The sequence below is a fragment of the Pristiophorus japonicus genome, chromosome 8, assembly GCF_044704955.1.
Source record: "Pristiophorus japonicus isolate sPriJap1 chromosome 8, sPriJap1.hap1, whole genome shotgun sequence".
Lineage (NCBI taxonomy): Eukaryota > Metazoa > Chordata > Chondrichthyes > Pristiophoridae > Pristiophorus > Pristiophorus japonicus.
In genome coordinates, this window is record NC_091984.1 from 226,463,865 (window position 1) to 226,491,545 (window position 27,681).

General features: G+C 46.2%; 1 protein-coding gene across 1 annotated transcript in view; it reads left to right on the plus strand.

Annotated features, from left to right (window-relative positions):
• LOC139269259 (seizure 6-like protein) overlaps window positions 1-27,681 on the plus strand; it is a 287,174-nt gene that overhangs the window by 6,611 nt on the left and 252,882 nt on the right. Inside the window, exons 5-6 of the mRNA XM_070888347.1 lie at window positions 7,575-8,387; window positions 10,107-10,240. Coding sequence (XP_070744448.1) covers window positions 7,575-8,387; window positions 10,107-10,240 — 947 coding nt within the window. The remainder of the gene's footprint in view (window positions 1-7,574; window positions 8,388-10,106; window positions 10,241-27,681) is intronic.

A 27,681-nucleotide genomic window follows, 5' to 3' on the forward strand; every position in this document is an offset into this window, starting at 1 on the left:
GACCTAGAGCTGGAAAGTGGGATTAGGCTGGATAGTCTCTAGTTGGCCGGCACGGACATGGTAGGCCGAAATGGCCTCCTTCCGTGCTGTAAACTTCTATGATTCTATGATTAACAGCAATAAAAGCTACAAAAAGTACAACTGCCAGAAGATGGAAGTGTCAAAAAAGCAAGTACCATAAAACATGTTGACGCCGCACAGAATTGCCAGAACTGCACAAATAGAAACTAAATCGGTATGCACAATGTATTACTAACTTTTTGCACTTAAAGGAATACCTCAACTTTGGCAGCAAAATAAAAAATGACGTTATGAATTCTTCCAAACTGATCCTTAGAATCTGCCGCAGACCTTTTCATAACTACCGGGCTCAAAAAGCGGAGGAGATTATTCCTCTTTGAATGATTCGAGATGGAAAAAGTCTCCTCCGTCTGTGGGCTGTCAGGGTCCCGGGTGAAATGAGCTTGACTGCTCTCAATCCAGTTCTAAGCGGACAGGGGCCTATTGCACAAAATTGGCGTCAAGCTGATAATTTCACTCAGAAAATGGCAAGGTGCGAGGAAAGGCAATGACATCACGTCGGTACCGTAAGGGATCGTCTTCTGAGAACCCATTTAATAAAAAGCAAGATCAGAAATCAGCCTCGCTTGTCGGCACATTAATCTTATGTTCATTGTAATTCTGTACCTGAGACTGTGGTTGCAACATTTCATCTTTTTTATAGCCCTGTTAGTGCCTCCAGGGAGCGCTAACGGGACACAAGACACTTTTTGCCCGGGGGAGGGATGCTACCGCCTGCTGGGAAATTGTCTGGGTGTTTGCGGAGGCCTTGCTGCTGCGCCCCGGACCAGCGCACAATCGGTGATGACATCATCACCCTACGCGGCGACCTCTCACCATCCCGCGTTGACCCCTTAACGCCCGCGGGGGAAAATTGCCCCGCAGGTCGCGAAGCTGGCCCGCGTACGCTCTCGGGGCGGTGCTTAAAGTGGACGAGGGGGGGGGGCGGAAGCGCTCCAGGCCGCTATCTTTTTTTGTCGGCCCACGCTCGTGTCGGTTCAATGATGGCGGTCCTAGTCTTGGGTGTCAGGCCGCAGGCCTGGTCGCACACTGCCCTGGTGGCCTAGTGGTGGCCATCCAAGGCCGTGCAGTGTGCGCAGCGGCCCTCCCCTTTAACCAAAGGGGAGGGGCATTGAAGCGCGTCATGGCTACGTGAAGCTTCACGTCGCGCTTCCCTCAGTGCCCCAGTCGCGTGTCGGTTACTGCCCCCAAAGGAAGCGGAGAGCGGGAGATTGCACTCTGCTTCCTTTGAGAGGCAGTAAGGGCAATTCCGCGGTGGGGGCGGGACTTCCGCGCCAGGCGCTAAAAGTCCCAACCACAGCAAGTTACCACCGCCAATTGGGGCACGGGGCAATTCCGTCCCCTCTCCCTGTAATGTAACACTCACAGCAGTGTAGAGGTATGCAGCACAGAAGCAGGCTCTGTGCTAAAGGCATCCAAACCAGTCTCACTGGCCTGGAGTCTCCCGATATAGCCCTGTATTTTCTCCCGCTTCAAATGTTTCTTCTCTTAAAAGATGCAGTGGTCTCTGACTCAACTACTCCCTGAGGCAATGAACTACTTCAGTGGCTGTAAAGCGCTTTGGGCCATCCTGAGATCCTGAAAGGCGCTATATTTCTTTTTCTTTCAAAGCATTGCACATTTCCTTTAACATCCCTCTTCACTCTCTTAGTAATAGTCCTAAATCGATGACCCCTTGTCGCTGACTCCCCATCCAAAGGAAATAATCTTTCTCAACTCACCTTATCAAAACACTTCATCATTTTAAGAGCATCTGATTAACTCTCCTTGAAATTAGTTCCAATATCTCGAGGCTCATCTCAAAATAATAATTTTTCATTCTCTGGTATCATGCTGATGAATCTACTCTGTACACTCTCAGTATTCCTGCACTCATTAATGCAAAATGAATATCAAATCATTTCACTGCACTAACATTTTCCTAACTAATGTTAAAGTGTAAAACATTGCACTCCTAATAATAGTAATGTGAGTAAAAGCATTTTTAACAAGATGTATTGCGGCTCAAGCTGCTGCCCTTGGGAGAATGATGGTGGCAGTAATTCAGTGACCTATCACAAAGCCCTGTCTAATGTATTATTAATATTGCCAATGCTGCATTTTAAGGCCGAGAAGATGCATTAGCTCTTCATTCTGTAATCTGCACATCTGCTTCTTGGGAACTTGCAGCTCATGAGTCTGAATGGAATATGTGTTTAAGCCAAAAGGACTTGTGTGTCAGATTGCAGTGGAGGATGCCTGACATTGTGGTGAGCTGCCCTGGTGCTGGGGGCATCCAGTCTGTGCATTCTGTCCGCCTATACAACTCTAGTTTGCCCATAGTCTAGTCACCAATGCCATTTCAATGTTGGAATCCTTATTGTCTCCCACCTTCCACCCTCTGTAAAGTTGTGCCCTTCCGAAACTCTGCCGCCAAATCCCATTCATATATTTACCCTGTGCTCTCTGTAATGCCAATGCCTTAATTTTAAAACTGTTAGCCCCCACCCTATCTCTGTTGCCAGTTGTCGTGGTGCATATAGGTACCAATGATATTGGTAAAAAAAAATGCTATGAGGTCCTACAAGCTGAATTTAGGGAGCTCGGAGTTAAATTAAAAAGTAGGACCTCAAAGGTAATAATCTCAGGATTGCTACCGGTGCCACATGCTCGTCAGAGTAGGAATAGCAGGATAGTTAAGATAAATATGTGGCTTGAGGAATGGTGCAAGAGGGAGGGATTCAAATTCCTGGGACATTGGACCTGGACGGTCTGCTCCTGGGTAGGACTGGAACCAATGTCCTGGGGGGAGTGTTTGAGGAGGGTTTAAACTAATATGGCAGGGGGATGGGAATCTATGCAGGGAGACAGAGGGAAGTAAAATGGGGGCAGAAGTAAAAGGTAGAAAGGAGATAAAGAAAAGTGAAGGCCAGCGAAATCAAAGGCAGAAATCAAAAAGGGCCACATTACAACATAATTCTAAATGGACAAAGAGTTTAAAAAAAACAAGCCTGAAGGCTCTGTGTCTCAATGCAAGGAGCATTCGTAATAAGGTGGTTGAATTAACTGCGCAGATAGCTGTTAACGGAAATGATGTAATTGGGATCACGGAGACATGGCTCCAGGGTGACCATGGCTGGGAACTCAATATCCAGGGGTATTCAATATTCAGGAAGGATAGGCAGAAAGGAAAAGGAGGTGGTGTAGCGTTGCTGGTTAAAGAGGAGATTAACGCAATAGTAAGGAAGGACATTAGCTTGGATGATGTGGAATCTGTATGGGTAGAGCTGCGTAACACCAAAAGGCAAAAAACGCTAGTGGGAGTTGTGTACAGACCACCAAACAGTAGTAGTGAGGTTGGGGATGGCATCAAACATGAAATTAGGCATGCGTGCAATAAAGGTACAGCAGTTATCATGGGTGACTTTAATCTACATATAGACTGGGCTAACCAAACTGGTAGCGATATGGTGGAGGAGGATTTCCTGGAGTGTATAAGTGATGGTTTTCTAGACCAATATGTCGAGGAACCAACTAGAGAGCTGGCCATCCTAGACTGGGTGTTGTGTAATGAGAAAAGATTAATTAGCAATCTTGTTGTGCGAGGCCCCTTGGGGAAGAGTGACCATAACATGGTAGAATTCTTCATTAAGATGGAGTGTGACACAGTTAATTCAGAGATTAGGGTCCTGAACTTAAGGAAAGTTAACTTCGATGGTATGAGATGTGAATTGGCTAGAATAGACTGATGAGTGATACTTAAAGGGTTGACGGTGGATAGGCAATGGCAGACATTTAAGGATCACATGGATGAACTTCAACAATTGTACATCCCTGTCTGGAGTAAAAATAAAATGGGGAAGGTGGCTCAACCATGGCTAACAAGGGAAATTAGGGATAGTGTTAAATCCAAAGAAGAGGCATATAAATTGGCCAGAAAAAGCAGGAAACCTGAGAACTGGGAGAAATTTAGGATTCAGCAGAGGAGGACAAAGGGTTTAATTAGGAGGGGGGAAATAGAGTATGAGAGTAAGCTTGCAGGGAACATAAAATGTAACTGCAAAAACTTTCGATAGATATCGGAAGAGAAAAAGATTAGTGAAGACAAATGTAGGTCCCTTGCAGTCAGAATCAGGTGAATTTATAATGGGGAACAAAGAAATGACAGACCAACTGAACAAATACTTTGGTTCTGGCTTCACTAAGGAAGACACAAATAACCTTCCGGAAATACTCGGGGACCGAGGGTCGAGCGAGAAGGAGGAACTGAAGGAAATCCTTATTAGTCAGGAAATTGTGTTAGGGAAATTGATGGGATTGAAGGCCAATAAATCCACAGGGCCTGATAGTCTGCATCCCAGAATACTTAAGGAAGTGGCCCTAGAAATAATGTATGCATTGGTGATCATTTTCCAACATTCTATAGGCTCTGGATCAGTTCCTATGGATTGGAGGGTAGCTAATGTAACCCCACTTTTTAAAAAAAGGAGGGAGAGAGAAAACAGGGAATTATAGACTGGTTAACCTGACATCGGTCGTGGGGAAAATGTTGGAATCAATTATTAAAGATGTAATAGCGGCGCATTTGGAAAGCAGTGACAGAATCGGTCCAAGTCAGCATGGATTTATGAAAGGAAAATCATGCTTAATAAATCTTCTAGAATTTTTTCAGGATGTAACTAGTAGAGTGGACAAGGGAGAACCAGTGGATGTGGTGTATTTAGACTTTCAAAAGATTTTTGACAAGGTCCCACACAAGAGATTAGTGTGCAAAATTAAAGCACAAGATATTGGGGGTAATGTATTGACGTGGATAGAGGACTGGTTGGCAGACAGGAAGCAAAGAGTAGGAATAAATGGGTCCTTTTCAGAATGGCAGGCAGTGATTAGTGGGGTACTGCAAGGTTCAGTGCTGGGACCCCAGCTATTTACAATATACATTAATGATTAAGACGAAGGAATTGAATGTAATGTCTCCAAGTTTGCAGATAACACTAAGCTGGGTGGCAGTGTGAGCTGTGAGGAGGATGCTAAGAGGCTGCAGGGTGACATGGACTGGTTAGGTGAGTGGGCAAATGCATGGCAGATGCAGTATAATGTAGATAAATGTGAGGTTATCCACTTTGGTGGCAAAAACAGGAAGGCAGAATATTTTCTGAATGGTGACAGATTAGGAAAAGGGGAGGTGCAACGAGACCTGGGTGTCATGGTACATCAGTCATTGAAAGTTGGTATGCAGGTACAGCAGGCGGTGAAGAAGGCAAGTGGCATGTTGGCCTTCATAGTGAGAGGATTTGAGTATAGGAGCAGGGAGGTCTTACTGCAGTTGTACAGGACCTTGGTGAGGCCACACCTTGAATATTGTGTACAGTTTTGGTCTCCTAATCTGAGGAAGGACATTCTTGCTATTGAGGGAGAGCAGCGAAGGTTCACCACACTGATTCCCGGGATGGCAGGTCTGACATATTAAGAAAGACTGGATTGACTCGGCTTATATTCACTGGAACTTAGAAGAATGAGAGGGGATTTCATAGAAGCATATAAAATTCTGACGGGATTGGACAGGTTAGATGCAAAAAGAATGTTTCCAATGTTGGGGAAGTCCAGAACCAGGGGTCACAGTCTAAGGATAAGGGATAAGCCATTTAGGACCAAGATGAGGAGAAACTTCTTCACTCAGAGAATTGTGAAGCTGTGGAATTCTCTACCACAGAAAGTTGTTGAGGCCTGTTCATTAGATATATTCAAAAGGGAGTTAGATGTGGCCTTTCCAGTTAAGGGGATCAAGGGTATGGAGAGAAAGCAGGAATGGGGTACTGAAGTTGCATGATCAGCCATGATCATATTGAATGGTGGTGCAGGCTCGAAGGGCCGAATGGCTTACTCCTGCACCTATTTTCTATGTTTCTATGTTTCTATGTAACCTCCTCCAGCCCTACAATCCCCCCTGAGATCTCTACGCACCTCCAATTTTGGCCTCTTGCGCATCACTGATTTTTCTATCAATCCACCTTTGGCGACCATGCCTTCAGCTGCCTAGTACCTAAGCACTGGAATTCCCTCCCTAAACCTCTCTGTTTCTCTACCTTTCTCGCCTCCTTTAAGATGCTCCTTAAAACCTATCCCTTTGACCAATCTTTTGGTCATCTGTTCTAATATCTCCTTATGCGGCACGGTGTCAGATTTTGGTTGATAATGCTCCTGTGAAGTGCCATGGGGACATTTTTATACACTATAGGTGCTGTATTAATGCAAGTTGTTGTCGTTTGCAAAATGTTTTAATAGATTTCAATGGAAAACTCGAGCAAGCTTATCCATCAGCCAAGAGTGTGCGTGTGTGCGTACGAAACACGCCAGGCAAGAGTGGGGTCTTTTGTCAATATGGCATAAGGAGCCCTAAGTTCAGGATAAGTTCCCAGTTTATGATCAGCACTTACTGAAAACTGTGAATGGTGGCATAGAGGTCATTTTACTGGGCCAGTAATCCAGAGGTCTGGACTAATGATCCAGAGACAAAAATTCAAATCCCACCACGGCAGCTGGGGAATTTAAATTCAGTTAAAATAAATCTGGAATAAAAAGCTAGTGTTAGTAATGGCGACCATGAAACTGCCGGATGGTCGTAAAAACCCACTTGGTTCGCTAACGTCCTTTAGGGAAGGAAATCTGCCGCCCTTACCCGGTCTGGCCTACATGTGACTCCAGGCCCACAGCAATGTGGGCGACTCTTAACTGCCCCTCTGTAAATGGCCGAGCAAGCCACCCACTTGTACCAATAAACAAGAAGGTGGCTCACCACCACCTTCTCAAGGGCAAGTAGGGACGGGCAATAAATGCCAACCTTGCCAGCGATGCCCACATCCCATGATCGAATAAATTTAAAAAATCATGTAAGTTCCTTTTGCTGAATGGGAGTCCTTTTCTGATTTCACTTTGGATCTCTTCCCTTTTAACGCTCCACTACCAGTATCTCTTTGTGCATCGCATCACAATGGGTGCATGTCTGGCGTCGATTTTAACCCAGAGTGGGTTTTGGGCAGGCGTGGCCTATGTTTGAGGCCTGGGATATATTCATCGAGTGGGAAGGGTTAAAATCGACCCCTTTGCGTCTACTCACGGGTGCTTGTTAAGGCGAGCGATGATCACTTTCCACAATGCCAGTTCGGATCAGGTTAAGGTTCATCAGATATAATGGGGCACTCGATTGATTTCTTCAAACACCCCCTCACCTCCGCCCCCACCCCTCCACCCCCCCCCCCCCCACCCCCGCCCCAGGGGTCTCCAGGAATTGAAGTTTAATCTCCTAGACACTGTAAGGAGAAAAATCATGGGGATGGGGAGGCATTAAAAAAAATGATTACTTCTAAAAAATATTGGAGATCGAGGTTTTACTGGTTGGGACATTTGGAGGTTAGAGGTCACATGATGACACCTCTGGCCAGAGTTGGTGACCCTTTTTGAAAGGTGCTTTGCGTCATTTTGAATGTAATTCTCTTTTGTTTTTTTTGCCTCAGATGTTGGTCTTCGAGAAGGCCTCGTCGCCACCACCACGCCCCAACCGCTGAAGGTCGGTCAAGCCGCTCAGGACATTGACGCGAGCGAGGGAGAGCAAGAGCCCACTAAAGCTCCGAGCGCCGCCCACCCTCAGCCCAACTTCTTCGACGCGGTCCTGCGGAAGAAGGACCTTCTCCTGCGCCGGGAGGCTCTGCTGCTGCCCTCCTCCGTCCCCGGCGGGCTGACGATGCAGCCTATCCCACAGAGGCGCCAGCTCCCTTCTCCGAAGCAGGTGGAGGCGCTGGGCCGGCGCCTGAGCGCCAAGGGAGTGCCAGCGGGGTTGCTCGGCACCGACCTGGTAGCCACGGCCCCGCCGCCCTCCTCAAGGGCCCTCTCGCCTTCCTCGGCCCCTCGTACCTCTCCTGCGGTCCCCGAGGCGGCGACGGGCAAGCCAGGAATTCCCGAAGATCCGCCGGCCACCAAATCGCAGGCTGGCCCCGCCGCCGGGCTGGCAATGCCGACGAGGTCGCTGAGCCCCGGCTATTACGGCACAACACAACAGACGCCGGTTCAGCTCAGTCCCTACGTCTCCGACTCACCCGACCTGGTCAGTGCTCAGCCCCGCCTGGAGGCAACCCCCAGCTCGGCCAAGGACATCTCACCGGCTGCTGCCAACGTGCCTCCCGCTGACCGGCGGACCCCAGCGGCGAGAGCGGACCTCTTGGCGACAAGTTCAGTAATGGGCGGGATGGAGACTACAGCACAAGGAAACACAGACACAACCACCACAACCATTGTGACAACTACCATCATCACCACTCTGCAGACAGCAGGTACTATCAACAAAAACCTGCATTTGCGTAACACCTTTAATGTAGTACAATGTCCCAAGGTGCTTTAAGGGACCATAAGGTATTCTCGGTGTCCTGGGCCAATATTTATCCCTCGATCAACATAACAAAAGAAACAGATTATCTGGTCATTATCACATTGCTGTTTGTGGGAACTTGCTGTGCGCAAATTGGCTGCCGCGTTTCCTACATTACAACAGTGACTACACTCCTTGGCTGTAAAGCGCTTTGAGACATCCGGTGATCGTGAAAGGTGCTATATTAATGCAAGTCTTTCTTTTTAAGGAGATATTAGGGCAGGTGAGCAAAAGCTTGGTCAAAGAGGTAGGTTTTTAATGAGCAACTTAAAGGAGGAGGGAGAGGTAGAGAGGCAGAGAGGTTTAGGGGGGGGAGTTCCAGAGCTTGGGGCCCTGACAGCTGAAGAAGTATCCATGGTGCTACACTGCCCTGGTATGGACATAGAGGCACAGTGTATTGGAATGATGCTCTGACAAGGATCCTTTCCTCTTCTGAGACCTGGGTTTGAATCCAGCCCTGAGAGATGGAATGGAAGGTTCCTTTCTCATGTTGGAGAGGGTTAGGGGTGCGGATTCACACACACGATCCAGGCTTTGATGCAGCCCAGAGAAATGAAACAAAAAGTTACAATTTGTCTCCTGGGCTTCAGTTGTCACTACCCTTAGGGCACGGTCTTGCAATTGAAAAGGAAAGAAAAGACTTGCATTTATATAGCGCCTTTCACGACCACCAGACGTCCCAAAGCACTTTGCAGCCAATGAAGTACTTTTTTTGAAGTGTAGTCACTGTTGTAATGTGGGAAATGCAGCTTCCATTTTGCGCACAGCAAGCTCCCACAAACAGCATTGTGATAATGAAATGATAATCTATTTTAGCGATGTTGATTGAGGGATAAATATTGGCCAGGACAGTGGGTATAAAACTCCCTTGCTCTTCTTTGAAATAGTGCCATGGGATCTTTTTACGTCTACCTGGGAAAGCAGACGGGGCCTCGGTTTTGACGTCTCATCCAAAAGACAGCATCTCCAGACAGTGCAGCACTCCCTCAGCACTGCACTTGGTTGTCAGTTTAGTGTTTTTGCTCAAGTCCTTGGTGTGGGATTTGAGCCCACAACCTTCTGACTCAGAGGCGAGAGTGCTACCCACTGAGACATGGGTGAACCTAAGTTAAGCTCCGGAAAGGGACTTGGTGTAGGCATTGGCCGGATGTGAGAATGGCAGGGGCAGGGGGCGGTGATCACATGATGGGCACCAGTGTCTGGCACCTGCCTATTGACATGGGTAGGTGAAACGGGTTCGGACCGCTGAAATGAACCTCAGTCAGTGTGCCAAACCTACGTCCGATTTTGTGCTGGCTTCTACGGACTGCTGGACATGAAACAAAGTATAGAAATAGTTGACTGGACTATTAAAGATACTGCCCTGACATATAATTTGGGCTGTTTGCTAATGGTCTAGGCTAAGGCTTTAATTATACATTGCAAGCAACTTTGGTACTTAAAAAAATAAAGATGTCAATCACTATTATACTTCCGACTTTATATCCAGTTAGGAGCAGTAGAATACATTGGACTGTATTGAATTTGGATAATTATATACTGGGGTACTGTTATGTTTCTTATAGCGAGAATTCTATAAAAAGGGGATTTGGATTATATTTGTTAAGTAACCTTCTATTTACAGTTCCCTGCAGCATAAGTTTCTCTGATTCGGAAGGGTACATAGACTCCACAGACTATCTCCCACTCTCTGCATACGGCTCCCTGCAGTGCTCCTTCAATGTGACTGTCTTCACTGGATATGGAGTCGAACTCCAGGTAAGACTGACAGTTTCATCTCGTTACACTGTTTGACACTCCAGCTTCGTGAAAACAAATGCAGAGTCACCCGTGCTGCATGAATGCATCTGCAAAACTTTTTTGTTCCGGAGCTTAGATAAGATTTGGATTTCCAGCCTTAGTAAGAGAAATTGATGCCATTTCACTTTGGTGACGTAGTGACAGAAAAGGATATTACTTGGTAAATGTATAGCCATGTATTGATCTGAGCTGCAGAGACCAGGTAGGCTCAATCTCCAGTCTGTGCTAAGGTAGTGCCGTTCATCCATCACCCCTGTGCTCGCTGACCTACATTGGCTCCTGGTTAAACAACGCCTCGATTTCAAAATTCTCATCCTTATTTTCAAATCGCTCCATGGCCTCGCTCCTCCCTATCTCTGTAATCTCCTCCAGCCCCACAACCCCCCGAGATGTCTGCATTCTTCTAATTCTGCCCTCCTGAGCATCCCTGATTATAATCGTTCAACTGGTGGTGGCCGTGCCTTCTGTTGCCTAGGCCCCAAGCTCTGGAACTCCCTGCCTAAACCTCTCCGCCTCTCTACTTCTCTTTCCTCCTTCAAGATGCTCCTTAAAACCTACCTCTTTGACCAAGTTTGTGGTCGCCTGGGCTAATTTCTCCTTATAAGGCTCGGTGTCAAATTGTTTTATCTCATAATACTACTGTGGACTTTGGGACGTTGCACTACATTAAAAACGTTATATAAATACAAGTTGTTGCTGTATCTTCCTCGTTGGGAAACTAGGGTTGCCAATCAATGTTCCCGGTAAGGTGCACGGCCGCGAATCAACCGTGAGGTCCCGCGCAGGCCGCTCACCTGCCGCTGCTGCTGGAAGAGATATCGCGCATGCGCAGATGCTCAGCAAGTTTCAAGGGTCCGTGCACAAAAACAATGAGCGGGGACATTGTTGCCAGCCTTCCTGGATTGGCCTGGAGTCTCCAGGAATTAACGATTAACCTCCGGGACACTGCTGAAAGCAACACCGAAGAAAAATCATAGGGGCATTAAAAACAGTTATTTGCATTTTCTTTGGAGCATTTTTCATTTATTAGTTGTAAAAATATTGGAGATAAGAAAATTGGTTGTTTGACCAACGGTCAAGAATCATCCAGTCAAGTAAGAAAGAGTCTTTACACTTGGTACGGGATGGCGGTGCATCTCAGGGATGGACATGTGGGGTGACCAATAGTAGGTGTGCGGGGGGGGAATTTGGAGGCGAGAGATCCCGTGATGGTCAGGGTCGGCCATTTAGGACTGAGATGAGGAGGAATTTCTTCACTCAGAGGGTGGTGAATCTTTGGAATTCTCTGCCCCACAGGGCTGCAGATGCTGAGTCATTGAGTATATGCAGAGAATCATAGAAATTTACAGCACGGAAGGAAGCCATTCGGCCCATCGTGTCCACGCCGGCTGACAGAGCTATCCAGCCTAATCCCACTTTCCAGCTCTTGGTCCGTAGCCCTGTAGGTTATGGCATTTCCAAGTCCTTTTTAAATGTGGTGCAGGTTTCTGCCTCTACTACCCTTACAGGCAGTGAGTTCCAGGCTCCCACCATCCTCTGGGTGAAAAATCTTCCCCTCAAATCCCCTCTAAACCTCCTACCAATCACTTTAAATCTATTCAGGACAGAGATTGATGGGTTTTTGGATACTAGGGGAATCAAGGGATAGGGCGAGATAATGGAGTTGAGCTCGAAGATCCGCCATGATTATATTAATGATTTAGACAAAGGAATTGAATGTAATATCTCCAAGTTTGCAGATGACACTAAGCTGGGTGGCAATGTGAGCTGTGAGGAGGATGCTAAGAGGCTGCAGGGTGACTTGGACAGGTTAGGTGAGTGGGCAAATGAATGGCAGATGCAGTATTAAGTGGATAAATGTGAGGTTATCCACTTTGCTGGCAAAAACAGGAAGGCAGATTGTCTGAATGGTGACAGATTAGTAAAAGGGGAGGTACAACGAGACCTGGGCATGGTACATCAGTCATTGAAAGTTGGCATGCAGATACAGCAGGCAGTAAAGAAAGCAAATGGCATATTGGCCTTCATAGCGAGAGGATTTGAGTATAGGAGCAGGGAGGTCTTACTGCAGTTGTACAGGGCCTTAGTGAGACCACACCTTGAGCATTGTGTGCAGTTTTGGTCTCCTAATCTGAGGAAGGACATTCTTGCTTTTGATGGAGTGCAGCGAAGGTTCACCAGACTGATTCCCGGGATGGCAGGACTGACATATGAAGAAAGATATGGATCGACTAGGCTTATATTCACTGGAATTTAGAAGATTGAGAGGGGATCTCATAGAAGCATATAACATTCTGACGGGATTAGACAGGTTAGATGCAGGAAGAATGTTCCTGATGTTGGGGACATCCAGAACCAGGGGTCACAGTCTAAGGATAAGGGGTAAGCCATCTAGGACCGAGATGAGGAGAAACTTTTTCACCCAGAGAATTGTGAACCTGTGGAATTCTCTACCACAGAAAGTTGTTGAGTCCAGTTCGTTGGATATATTCAAAAGGGAGTTAGATGTGGCCCTTACGGCTAAAGGGATCAGGGGGTATGGAGAGAAGGCAGGAATGGGGTACTGAAGTTGCATGATCAGCCATGATCATATTGAATGGTGGTGCCGGCTTGAAGGGCCAAATGACCTGCTCCTGCACCTATTTTCTATGTTTCTCTGATCTTATTGAATGGTGGAGTAGGCTCGAGAGGCCGTATGGCCTACTGCTGCTCCTAATTCTTATGTGCTTATGAAACCTCACGGAATTTGTCCAACCAGCGAAGCCCTGATTTTAACATCATTTGTAAACCTTTCTATCAGCAAATATTGGACAACTAAAAGGAATCCATGCACAACCAAGCCTTCAGTCAGTAGAGTTTGAACAAAACTGCAATGGGAGGGAGGGGTGTGGGGGGGAGAAAGAAAAATCCTATCTTTCTCATCCAAGACAAATTGTAAATAATTTCCCGATTTGTTGCTTGTGAAGATTCTAATGGGATTTTCCAATATGGGGCTGTAATATGCTGTTTCATTATTAAGTATGGATGATTACATTAGAGAAACGCTAATGAATATTTTTCAGCTGCCTCAGCAGAAATGTCGCTGCTGAGAGTAGATGTTAATAGGAAAGATCTCAACTGATAAATCTGCGGCATCTGTCATTTTGCTGATACTTCCATTTCCACAGCACTTTGGTCCCCTTATGCTTAGCTTTCTACTTGCCAAGGTCTTGGGTTAATTGTGACCCAATTATTATCTGCTGACGCACAGTGCGGTGCCACGTAGCACATGAGCAAGGTTTAAACTTACTCAATTGTACCCAGTTGATTTTCAGCTTTCAAGTATTTTCGATGGAAAGAAATACTTGCATTTATATAGCATCTTTCACAACCACCAGACGTCTCAAAGCTCCTTACAGCCAATGATGCACTTATTCAAGTGTAGTCACTGTTGTAATGTAGGAAACACGGCAGCCAATTTGAGCACAGCAAGCTCCTAGAAACAGCGATGTGATAATGACTAAGATAATCTGTCTTACCGATGTTGATTGAGTGATCAATATTGGTCATCATCATAGGCAGTCCCTCGAAGCGAGGATGACTTGCTTCCACGCCAAAAAAGGATGAGTTCACAGGTGTTTCAATGAAGGACCAAATATTCCAGCTCCTGAACAACATCCTGAAGGGTGGAAGATGGCTTTGCATGGATTTTTTTAATGTGTGGTGGCTGTTGCACACCAGCCACACCAGGACATCGAGGAGAACTCCGCTGCTCTTCTTCTGAATAGTGCCATGGGACCTTTTATTTCCAACTGAGAGAGCAGACAGGGCGTCGGTTTAACATCTCCTCCGAAAGACGACACCTCCCAACAGTGCAGTACTCCCTCAGCCCTGCACTGGAGTGTCAGCCTAGATTTATGTGCTCAAGTCCCTGGAGTGGGACTTGAACGCATAACCTTGTGAGTCAGAGGTGAGAGTGCTGCCCACTGAGATACAACCTACACCACAATCAAAGCCTTGCAGTGTCTCGGAAATGATTCGGAGGTCAACAGCTGAAAACTCCTGGGACATTTAATACCGATTGTGTCAGTGTTGCAGAGAGATGTGCCAGTGGTTTTGGAGTGTAAAATGGGCATTCTGATGAAATGTACGCACACGAATAATTCATTTCCTTGTTCCGTTTACAGCTGTTGACTCACTTGCTGCGTAAGTTAGCACTTTCTGTTCTTATTTCAGATTTCCTGCATTTGCAGTCATATTATTTGATATCGGAGAAGGAAGTAGTGAAAGTTGGGGCCAATGTTGGGGACAAAGTGGAAATAAAATATGGATGAAATATTTGCATATGTATCAAAGCTCATCATAATAACAGAATGTCAGTAAGCATTTCACACAAGTGCATTATTTGGACCCTGGACAAAGATATTATTGAATCATAGAATGGTTACAACACAGAATGAGGCCATTCGGCCCATCGAGACCATGCCAGCTCTCTACAAGAGCACCTCAGCTAGTTCCACTCCCCCAGCCCATTCCCCGTAGCCCTGCAAATGTTTTTCGTTCAGGTACTTATCCAACTCCCTTTTGAAAGCACTGATTGAGTCTGCCTCCACACCCTCTCAGGCAGTGCATTCCAGATCTTAACTATTATGTCTGTAATGTACTTATGAATGACTCCACGAGGCAATGTGTTGTACTCAAACTGTAGTGACCTTGGTCCTTTATTCCAAACTCCAGAGTGAGGCGGCCACATGGTGGCTTCCCTTTTATACAGCCCCTGCCACCAGGGCAGGAAACCCCGGTCTCCACCAGTTGCACTCTCTAGTGGTGCCAGCATAGTATATACACAGTGTAAACCTTATTGACAGTACATCAGGTAAACAAGTCTCCATCTTATGCAACTATACAGTGACTACACAGAGAGTATATCTATAATCTGCATATATAACACTAACCACTCGCAGTGTAAAGAAAAGGTTTTTCTTATGTTGCCTTTAGTTCTTTTGTCAATCACCTTAAATCTGTGTCCTCTGTTCTTGACCCTTCCGCCATTGGGAACAGTTTTTCTCCAACTAGTCTGTCTAGACCCCTTATGACTTTGAACACCTCTATTAAATCTCCTCTCAACCTTCTCTGCTCCAAGGAGAACAATCCCAGCTTCTCCAGTCTATCCAGGTTACTGAAGTCCCTCATTCCGGGAACCACTCTCGTAAATCTTTTCTGCACCCTCTCTAAGGCCTTCACATCCTTCCCAAAGTGCAGTACCCAGAATTGAACACAATACTCCAGTGGAGGCCGAACCAGTGTTGTATACAGGTTCATCATAACTTCCACACTTTTGTACTCCATGCCTCTATTTATGAAGCTCAGGATCCCATTAACTTTGTTAACTGCTTTCTCAACCTGCCCTGCCACCTCCAATTATTCCCATTACTTTTGCTGCCTCTTTCACCCAATAGTCTTAGCAAAGATATTGCAAAGAGAGCTTGTTGTGGACAGTACTGGTGTGATAGAGACAGGATTTGTGAGGGAGGTGGTTGGGAACAATGTCAGTGTAATGAGGGCAGATTCACTGTAATGGGGACAGTATTGGTGTGATGGGGTCAGTATCTGAGAGGTTGCTTCCCCTGGCTGGAGAGTCGAGAACTAGTAGGAATACTCCCAGGATAAGGGCTCGGCCATTTAGGTCTGAGATGAGGAGAAATTTCTTCACTCAGAGGGTGGTGAATCTTTGGAATTCTCTACCCCAGAGGGTTATGGATGCTCACTCATTGAGTATATTCAAGGCTGAGCGATAGATTTTTGGGCACTAAGGGAATCGAGGGATATGAGGATTGGGCAGGAAAGTGGAGTTGAGATCAAAGATCAGCCATCATCTTATTGAATGGCAGAGCTGGCTTGAGGGGCCAAATGGCCTACTCTTGCTTGTATTTCTTATGTTCTTATGATAGTTGCAGACAGTTTTGTTGTAATGGGAACAGGTTTGGTGAAGGGAATAGTTGTGGACAGTATTGGTACGATAGGGACAGTATTTGTGAGGGCGGTTAGGGACAGTGTCTATGGGCATGAAATTGATGGCCATACCGGCCATTGCCGTCGGCTGCCATCGAGTTTTTTCGCCGCTCTCCCCTCAGATTCCTCTTGGTCTGCTGCTGGCGGGAGGGGAGTACCACCGGGAACCGCCCACTGATGGCCGTTGGCGGCCAAGTAGCGCAAGTGACCTCCCGCCCGCCAAGCTGCCATATTGGTGCGGGCAGGAGTTGGCGGCAGCAGGGGGAAGGACCGCTGCATGGAAGCAGGTCTAACCCCAACGGTAAGTAAGAAGACCTGCAAAAAAAAGGTTAGTGAACATGTTTTACATTTTTTTTTCAGCGTTTTACTTGTATGGGGTCCCCTGAAGGTGTTCTGTTTTTGAAGGTTTTTATTTTTCAGTGTTCCCCCCCTGACCCGCTCCCTGGGCCCAACTCAATCCTTGGCGTCACTTTGGCAAGGATTGCATTTGCTGCCGAGATTGAGAGCTCCTGCCCGCTGCTGCCCAGAATGACGGCGTAAGCTGTCATTTGGCCACCGGCTGGTACTGCCATCTCTTTCAGAGTGATCTTAATGGCAAAGTACCGCCCGGTCTCTCGGCGGCCATCAGCGGTCCTTTGGGCGGCACTTGGGCGGGCCTTGGCTTGGACCAAGTTCGGACCCGGTGTAATGGGGACAGTATTGGTGAGGGGCATAGTGCCACGAGTCTGGAGCTGAAGAAGGAAGCAGCAGACATATTAGGGAAGAAAACATCAAAAGGGGCAAGATGTGTGAGGGAATGAATCAGAATATACAGCAGTCTGATTTATAACCAGCTGTTTTCCACTTGTTAACAGCAGCTAAGAACATAAAACCATTCCTCTAATCAAAACATTTCCATCTAGATCTCTAACTCTCAGCCGAGCATCCACCTGTATTTGGAATATCCCACTCAATGTTCCCACTAAGGTGCAGACCCGCTCACCGGCTTTTACATTGTAAATACTGAGCATGAGCTAAAATTTAAAGAGACTGCACTGTGTCAGCTGTGGCACACTTGCCTTCTGAGTCAAAAGGTTGTGGGTTCAAATCCCACTCCAGGAACTTGAACACCTAAATTTAGGCTGATGCTCCCAATGCAATACTGAGGAAGTGCAATCTTTTGGATGAGACGTTAAACCGAGGCCCCATTTGCCCTCTCAAAAAGATCCCATGGCACTATTTCGAAGAAGAGCAGGGGAGTTATCCCGGTGTCCTGGGCTAATATTTATCCCTCAATCAACATAACAAAAAAACAGATTGCTGTTTAGAACAAGAACATAAGAATATAAGAATGAGGAACAGGAGTAGGCCATCTAGCCCCTCGAGCCTGCTCCGCCATTCAACAAGATCATGGCTGATCTGGCCGTGGACTCAGCTCCACTTACCTGCCCGCTCCCCATAACCCTTAATTTCCTTATTGGTTAAAAATCTATCTATCTGTGATTTGAATACATTCAATGAGCTAGCCTCAACTGCTTCCTTGGGCAGAGAATTCCACAGATTCACAACCCTCTGGGAGAAGAAATTCCTTCTCAACTCGGTTTTAAATTGGCTCCCCCATCTGTTGAGTTGTGCCCCCTAGTTCTAGTCTCCCCGACCAGTGGAAACAACCTCTCTGCCTCTATCTTGTCTATCCCTTTCATTATTTTAAATGTTTCTATAAGATCACCCCTCATCCTTCTGAACTCCAACGAGTAAAGACCCAGTCTACTCAATCTATCATCATAAGGTAACCCCGTCATCTCCGGAATCAGCCTAGTGAATCGTCTCTCTACCCCGCTCCAAAGCTAGTATATCCTTCCTTAAATAAGGTGACCAAAACTGCACGCAGTACTCCAGGTGCGGCCTCACCAATACCCTGTACAGTTGCAGCAGGACCTCCCTGCTTTTGTACTCCATCCCTCTCGCAATGAAGACCAACATTCCATTCACCTTCCTGATTACCTGCTGCACCTGCAAACTAACTTTTTGGGATTCACTAGCATGAAAGTGCCCGATCTCGTCTGATCTCGGAAGCTAAGCAGAGTCAGGCCTGGTTAGTACTTGGATGGGAGACTGCCTGGGAATACCAGGTGCAGTAGGCTTTGCAGGAGCCGCTGCTCGGGAATCCGTACCTCCACGACCGAGGTTTTATGTGGCGGTCGGAAGAGAGGGCTGTGGCTGGTGAGGTGACCAGGGTCAGGGACCTGCTCGATGGCGGAGGAGCGGGCTGGATGGCGGCAGACACGCTGGCGCGGCGCCTAAATTCTGCCAACGTCCGCCATGCGGCCGATGCCATCGAGTCGCTAAAAACAGCTCTGGGCCCTGACTCCGTTAGGTGCATCGAGGAGGCTCAAGCACGTGGGGAGATCCCGTCCGAACTGACCCCCGTCCGGACGGAATTCCTCATCGGCGCCAAACCCCGGAACCTCCCTCGGGGGCCGGCGCCTCACAACTTGAGCCGCCTCGGGGAAATCCCCTCCGTGCCTTTCAGTTCCGCGCGGAGGGGTTTCCTGTACGGGCTGCTCCTGCACACTCTCAACTTTGCCATCCTCGCCGGCCGTCCGGACACGCCATGGCGTACCATCTTGCCGTCCGGAGGAGGCGGGGGTCCCCGATGGAGGGCACTCTACGCAGGGGTCCTCCCACTATTCATCGGGGACTTGGCCTGGAGGGTGGTGCACGGAGCAGTGCCGTGCAACAAATTTTTAAGCCGGTTCACGGACTCCCAGGCCGCCTGCAATTTCTGCGGTCTGGAAGAGTCCGTGTTCCATGTTTTTATGGAATGTACAAGGTTGCAGCCCCTGTTTTATTATTTGAAGAGGCTGCTCCTGAAATTCTGGCTGCACTTCAGTCCCACTCTCCTGATCCTTGGGCACCCTGTGCGGAGGGGAGCGGGTAGGTCCGAAGGCCTCCTCGTAGGACTGCTCCTGGGCACGGCCAAGGGTGCCATCAGCCGGTCCAGGCAGCGGGCGGTCGAGGGGGTCGTTCAACCTGACTGCCTGCCTCTCTTCCGCTCTTACATCCGGTCCAGGGTGTCCTTGGAGATGGAGCACGCGGTGTCCACCGGTACGCTCGCAGCCTTACGCGAGAGGTGGGCACTGGAGGGACTGCATCATCACGCCCGGCAACCAAATTTTAATTTGATTTTACGTTTTAAAGTTTAATTTGTTTTAAATGCCGGTGCTGTTAGTGTCCCCTTCCCTTTTATAGGGGGCACTGGAAAATTGTGATTTTAGTGCCCAAAAAAAAAAAAAAAAAAGAAAAAACTCAAAAAAAAAACAAAAAAAAGGAAAAAAAAGGGCCTTGTAAATGTCTGGTGTGTCACCCAGGTCGGGTGGCACGATTTAATGTTTTATGTTTTTGCAGGTAGACTCTAAAAGAGTTTCATGCACAAGGACCCCCAGGTCCCTCTGCACCGCAGCATGTTGTAATTTCTCCCCATTCAAATAATATTCCCTTTTTTTTCCAAGGTGGATGACCTCACATTTTCTGACATTGTATTCCATCTGCCAAACCTTAGACCATTTGCTTAACCTATCTAAATCTCTTTGCAGCCTCTCTGTGTCCTCTACACAACCCGCTTTCCCACTAATCTTTGTGTCATCTGCAAATTTTGTTACACTACACTCTGTCCCCTCTTCCAGGTCATCTATGTATATTGTAAACAGTTGTGGTCCCAGCACCGATCCCTGTGGCACATCACTAACCACCGATTTCCAACCCAAAAAGGACCCATTTATCCCGACTCTCTGCTTTCTGTTCGCCAGCCAATTCTCGATCCATGGTAATATATTTCCTCTGACTCCACGTACCTTTATCTTCTGCAGTAGCCTTTTGTGTGGCACCTTATCGAATGCCTTTTGGAAATCTAAATACACCACATCCATCAGTGCACCTCTATCCACCATGATCGTTATATCCTCAAAAAATTCCAGTAAATTAGTTAAACATGATTCCCCCTTCATGAATCCATGTTGCGTCTATTTGATTGCACTATTCCTATCTAGATGTCCCGCTATTTCTTCCTTAATGATAGCTTCAAGCATTTTCCCCACTACAGATGTTAAACTAACCGACCTATAATTACCTGCCTTTTGTCTGCCCCCTTTTTTAAACAGAGGCGTTACATTAGCTGCTTTTCAATCCGCTTGTACCACCCCAGAATCCAGAGAATTTTGGTAGATTATAACGAATGCATCTGCTATAACTTCCATCATCTCTTTTAATACCCTGGGATGCATTTCATCAGGACCAGGGGACTTGTCTACCTTGAGTCCCATTAGTCTGTCCAGCACCACCCCCTAGTGATAGTGATTGTCTCAAGGTCCTCCCTTCCCACATTCCCTGACCAGCAATTTTTGGCATGGTTTTTGTGTCTTCCACTGTGAAGACCGAAGCAAAATAATTGTTTAAGGTCTCAGCCATTTCCACATTTCCCATTATTAAATCCCCCTTCTCATCTTCTAAGGGACCAACATTTACTTTAGTCACTCTTTTCCGTTTTATATATCGGTAAAAGCTTTTGCTATCTGTGTTTATGTTTTGCGCAAGTTTACTTTCGTAATCTATCTTTCCTTTCTTTATTGCTTTCTTAGTTTGTGGGAGCTTGCTGTGTGCAAATTGGCTGCCGCGTTTCCCACATTACAACAGTGCCTACACTCCAAAAGTACTTCATTGGTTATAAAGTGCTTTGGGACGTCCAGTGGTCACTAAAAGGCGTTATATAAATGCAAGTCTTTCTTTTTTCTTTGAAAAGAAACAGGCCCCGCAGAACAAAGCACAAGATGCAGGGAACATTGCCCAATGTCTCTGTCGTTGCTACCTTGCCGAGGACATTTTGTGAATGAGTTAAAAAAGTTCTTGTCTATATCAATGTTAAATTTACATTTCAATAATTTACTTTAATATAATTTGATCTCACTGGTTTGACCTATTGAAGTAATATTCTGGGTTCATCTTATTTGTACCAATTAATACTTTATATACCTTGATGAAGTCCGCCCCGTACCTGTCTTCTCTGATCCTTCCTCGCAGCACAGTCAGCCGCTGAGACGGGGAGGGGTGAGCTACAGTGCTGGAATTCACTGCCTGAAAGGGTAGTGGAGGCATACTCAATCTCAGCTTTCAAAAGAGAGCTGGATATGTAGCTGAGAGAAAAAAATTTGCAGGGTTACGGGGAAAGGACGGGGCAGCGGGACTGGCTGAAGTGCTCTTCCAGAGAGCCGGCACAGGCTGAAGGAGCCGAATGGCCTCATTCCGTGCTGTAACCATTCTATGATTCTCTGATTCTATGACGGGATTATGCTGTCCTTCTCTGCACCCTCCTCAGTAGTGTTATGTCCTTGTCGAAAGATGGGCTGGGAGTTTCCTCAGAGCTTCCGCACTATCTTCACCGTGCATGCGCCAGGCGCCAATCCCGCTCGACGTGTAAACGGGGTTCCGCCTCACTTCAGTCGCAGTTAACGCGGTGGAGTTTGAGCAGCTCCGAGGAAACTCCCGGCCCCGGTGACCAGAACTGAGCAGAGCCATTAGGCTGCGCTCTGACCATTGAACGATAGAAGTTAACAAGAAGGCCACTCGGCCTCCTTGTGACCATGCCAGCTTTTTACGAGAGCAATCCGAAAGCAATCCTATCGCCGTCCTCTGCCCGCGTGTCTTCCACTGCCTCAAATATCAGTGTAACAGACAACAGTTCAATTGACCCAGCATCCACAGCCATTTGTTAGAGAGAGCGTTCCAAATATTATTACCCTTTGTGTGAAAAGTACTTGCTGATTTCACTCCTGAATGGTCTAGCTCTAATTTTAACATTGTGCCCCCTTGTTCTGCAATCTCGCACCAGAGGAAATTGCTTCTCGGTATCTACATTACAGGAAGAATGTGTTTGCACTACAGAGGGTACAGAGGAGATTTACAAGGATGTTGCCATGAGGGAAGATTGGAGAGGCTGGGGTTGTTTTCTTTGGAACAGAGGAGACTGAGGGGAGATTTAATTGAGCAGTATAAAATTATGAGGGGCTTGGATGGAGTGGTTAGGAAGGACTCTGCTATTTCCTTTAGCAGAGGGGTCAATAATCAGGGGGCAGATTTAAAATAATTGGTATAAGGTTTAGAGGGGAGATAAGGAAAATATATTTTACCCAGGGGGTGGTAGGGGTCTGGAACACACTGCTTGAAAGGGTGGTGGAGACAGAAACCCTCACCGCATTTAATAAGTACTTGCCATAACCTACAGGGCTATGGACCTAGTGCTGGAAGGTGGGATTAGGCTGGGTAGCTCTTTTTCAACTGGCACGGACACGATGGGCTGAATGGCCTCCTTCTGTGTTGTAATTTGTCTATGATTCTATGATCTACCCTATCAAATCCCTTTATCATTTGAAACACCTTGGTTGGATCATCCCTCAACCCTCTAAACTCAAGGTGATACAAGCCAAGTTGGTGCAACTCGTCCTCACAATTTAACTCTTTAAGCCCCGGTATCATTCTCGTGAATCTGCATTGTACTCCCTCCAAGGCCAATATATCCTTTACTGAGTGCCCAAAAATGAACATAGTACAGTACTCCAGCTGTGATCTGAGCAAGGCTCTGTACAACTGAAGCATAACTGCCTCCGCATTATATTCCATCCCAGTTAGGTAGCACAGTTCATTTGTGTACTACGAAGCTGACTGCCCAGCAAAAGGTACAACATGCCCACGACTCCTGGCGACCTCAATCTCAGACATGACTATCCAAGTGTAAGAATGAGCAAAGGCTTGATCACTGCTGGCTGGGGAGGGGTATCAGAAGTGTACACCCAGGCCATCCTTGCTACCTCCTTTGTGGTTGGCTGGAGTATGGCATTGTCAGCAACTGAGAGGAGGAAAAATATATTTTCAGTTGGAATGGTGGTGAGGTTACTAATGGGAACTACAATACCCAATTATTCCCCTCCAAGTGGGCTATCAATGTACCTTCCAGTCCTTCCAGTTTGAAAAGAGAGAGAGAGAGAAAGAAAGAGAGAGAAAGAGAGAGAGAGAGAAAGAAAGAGAGAGAGAAAGGAAGGAAGGAAGTGTGTAATGTATGCACCTGTGAATATTCTCACAGGTTTGTAGAGCTGTTGAGTTGGAGGGCCTCATCGTAGGGGGCAGTTAACAGATCCAGGCAGTGGGCGGTCGATGGGGTCGTTCAGCCCGACTGCCTGCCTCTCTTCCACGGCCAATAACGGAGCGAGGGTATCCCTCGAGATGGAGCACGTGGTGTCCACCGGTACACTCACGGCCTTCCGCGAGAGGTGGGTGCCGGAGGGACTGGAGTGCATCATCACCCCTGGGAACAGAATTTCAATTTGATTGGCAAAGTTCCCAGTTAATTTCTAAATTTCTGGGATCCAGGGCCCAAAACTCCACATTGCCGTTTTTTGGAGTCATTTCAGATTAACGGCTGTTTTTTTTTAGTCCGAAATAACGCCAAAAAAAAGTCCAAAGTTTCGCCAAAATTAGTTTTCATTTTGACGCAGCACGGAAAGGCCTTTGGTTTTGAGGGTGGAACTAATTGTTAGTGCCGAAAAAGTGAGGCCAGTTCTCTGCGCATGCCCAAGCATTTAGGTTTCCAGGGTAACACGAGGCACAATGGGAGGGAACGAGCTGTCTCTCTCCAGTTTCCAGAGGAAGGAAATGTGGGCTGAGGGCTGCTTTTATATAATTGTGTCGCGGGAGCTTTATTCTGTAGCTAACCCACGCTGTACCTGCCCTTGGGAGCATTTTGATGCTGAAGCGTGAACTCCCCGTCCGAGCCACCGGACTCTATCGACGGCTCGCAAATGAATACTGTACTGTACTGTACAGTGTTAATGTGACATCCTTCAACTTTTCTTTATTGTTTTACTGTTCCACAGTCACTGAGCATGTCAGGTGTTCCCTGACCAAATGGCCTGCCGCGGCCACCCCTATCGCTGGCCAAATGGCCCGCCGAGTGCTTTACCACAGTAAATATTGTCCTAAAAATAAAATAATGTTCTTTTATAATGAAGTAATTCAAAGAGAATATTGCATATCACTACATTCAATAGGAACATAATAAATACAGATAAATACAACAAATCAAGATGGCGTCGGTAACGCCGATTTCGATCGGACTCCGACTTGGTACGGTTTTACAAAGTGGTCCCTCACGCCGTCCTTAAAAAAAATCCTTATTAGCGACACTCGCAAAACCAGGCAAAAATGGTGCTAAGGGTGGGTTTGACGCCGAATGATGTCAGAAAAATGGTACTTAAAAAAAACAGCCGTTATCTGTTAAGAACCATTGGCGAAACTTGCAAAATTAAGTTAGCTCAAAAAAAATGGAGCAAAATCGTGGAGAACTTTGGGCCCCTAATGCCCTTACCAAAAGGGGGTACTTGATTTAAAGTTACATTTCAAAATAGTTGTAGAGCTGTTGACTTGGGAGTGGTTTCGCCAGTCACATGATGTATGCAAGACTCAATAAAACCCTGGCCACTTGGGTTCAGGGGATCCACGATGAGGCAGGTGGTTGTGAGCCTGGTGGATGAACTGGTAATGTGCAGTGTGATTGTTAAACCTTTGCTAATAAACCAACTAGTTCTTAATGGCAATGTGTTGCTATGAACTCGTAAGCAAAGAACCCATGAAGCAGATATATTACAAAAGGATCAAGTTGGATCCTACAGTTGACAGATGCAGTGCCTGGTTGTTAGAATGTGAGAAAGCATTTTTTTTCACCCCATTCAGACACTTTATGAAATCACGGTTAAGAAATAATCATCTTCAACTTCCAAGTTGCTTACAACTTATCGAATGGATTGTCATTGGATGAAATGAACGAGGACTTGATTAAACCATTCACAAAAATAGGAAAATAAACAGCATCCAGGTTTATATTGGAAAACTCGGATGAAGGGCCAAAGTCCACAGTGCTCATAACCACCAAGTTGGAAAATAAAAATTGGAGGTAATTTCAAAAAAGTCATGGTTGGATGACACCAAACTCCAGCTTGCAGATTGTACGAGGAATGGAAACGGAGGGAGATGAGCTGATGAGATCTTGAGGCCCTGGGTAAGAATGAGCACCCTGGGTTAGTATGACCAGTCAATGCAGGGAGGGTTCAGAGGAGTGTTATTATTCGTAAACAAGGAACGATAAGACTGGCTACAATGGAGCGAGAGGTTGGAGGTGAGAGGCGAGAGGCTTATTGGGAAGAAAGGGGTCTGACAATTGATCCTAAGGCAAGAACCATGGAAACTGAAGGAGACCATTTGACCCAGCGTGTCTGTGTCAGCTCATAGTGAGAGCACTGCCCTCAGTATCTCTTGATATTAGTAAAATAGTTTGTGGCCTCTCTTAATGCTCAGTGTGGGCAGTAGAAAGTGACAACTGTGTGTGTGGTGAGCTGAGTTTAGTGGAACTGACTATGAAATAAAGAAATGCAAATGGCAAATACCGTTGTCATGTTATTAAAGTGCATTCTAAAGGATCCAGCATTCAATGGAGTTAAGTCTGAAACTTGGTAAAACTCAACATACTTTTATATACAACTACTCATTAAAAGGCCACTTTCAAATCAGGCCTTCACACAACCATCAGCCTCCAAGTTCCCTTCTACAATCATAAGATAGATTTTAATTGTGTGCGATGCTGTAAAACAAGTGACAGCGAATTGGCAGCCCGCTTTACATCTTTCCCGGTTTTGATTTTGATTTCCAGATTGTTTTGACTGATGAATCATCCAACTGGGCAATGAAAAGTCTTTTCTATTTTCAATTGGAGGGAGAAAGCGGTGCGCCGTGAAGGTGGGCGTGTTGGACGGCCAATGGCGGGGGCGTGGGGGGAGGGGCAGTTGGAGGCAGGAGGTCATGGGGTGAAACCTCCAGGAATCCATCCAATCAGAATTGGCGACCCCAACACAGGACCTTCTGGCTTACTTGCAAGAAAAACCCAGATACGCAACTCCTACCCGTAATGTATGCAGGTTTGTAAAGTTGTTGAGTTCGGAGTGGTTTAGCCAGTCACATGATGTTCACAAGACTGAATAAAACCTCAGCCAGTTGGGTTTGGAGGATCCATGATAAGGCAGGTGATTGTGAGCCTGGTGAATGAACTGGTAATATGTAGTGTGATTGCTAAATCTTTTGCTAATATACCAACTAGTTCTTAATAGCAATCTGTTGCTATGAATTCTTAAGCAAAGAACCCACGAAGCAAATACATTACACTACCCAGCAAGTTTGTAATCTCAGTGACCCTGTCATTGGGGTTTACAGATTGGAGATTGAATCAACTGGACCTCTTCTTTGTTCAACTATCCATTAGTGCATCATTCAATGGTAGAGAGAAAATAACTTTCAAACAGGAGATAACAATGCAACTGTTTCGATTACCATTGGAGCTGACAGATTGAAGATTGAACACACAGTTGTATTAGAAGGGCTTGCTTCTTTTGTCATTATTCTGTTTGCAAACAGCTAGAAGCTAGCAGCAAACGAGTTATATTGGGAGGCCTCTGGAAGCTAGTGTACTGGTATCCTGCACCAGGAAATAAAGAAGACGATAACAACTTCCACGGGTGTAGTGCCTGGTCGCAATGACCCAAAAGTGCTCACCACCAATGAACTATGAAGGATAAGAATGGAACAAAATGATTCTGCTCCTTTCAAAGCAGTTTGTTCAATGGGAAGAGATACTCACCAAGCTCAAAGCTGCAAAGCAGATAAGGGAAGTAAATTAGGGGACCATCTAGGCAATAGTGACCATAATAAGATTTAAGATGATAATTGAGAAGGACTTAAAAATGATGAAAACCAGAATAATATTAGATTGGAGAAAAGCTGATTTTGAGGGGCTGAGAATAGAACTTGGGAAAATAAAATGGCCAACAATATTGACAAAAAACCGATGTAGAGCAGCAATGGGAAATATTTAAAATAGTGTTCAACGGAGTGCAGGAACAATATATTCCGCGAAAAGGAAAGAATAAACTAAACACTGATGAGACACCATGGATGAATAAAGCCATAAGGGAACAATTGAGGGCAAGGAAAGAGGCATACATTAAGTACAAAGACAGCAGGGGAGTGCATGATAAGGGAGAATACGAAAAGATTCGGAGAGAAGTCCAAAAAACAATTACGAAGGCAAAAGGAACTATGAAATTAAATTATCAAGGAACATAAAACAAAATAGTAAAATATTTTACAGGCACATGAATAAAAAATGAAGGTTAGGATGGGAACAGGGCCATTAAGGAATAGACGGGATAATACCACAGGTAACGATAGAGAGATGGCAGGAATATTAAATAATTATTTTGCTTCAGTATTTACCAGGGATAGAACAGCTGGACATGACTTTGGATGATGAAATTAGTAATGAGATAAGTGCATTT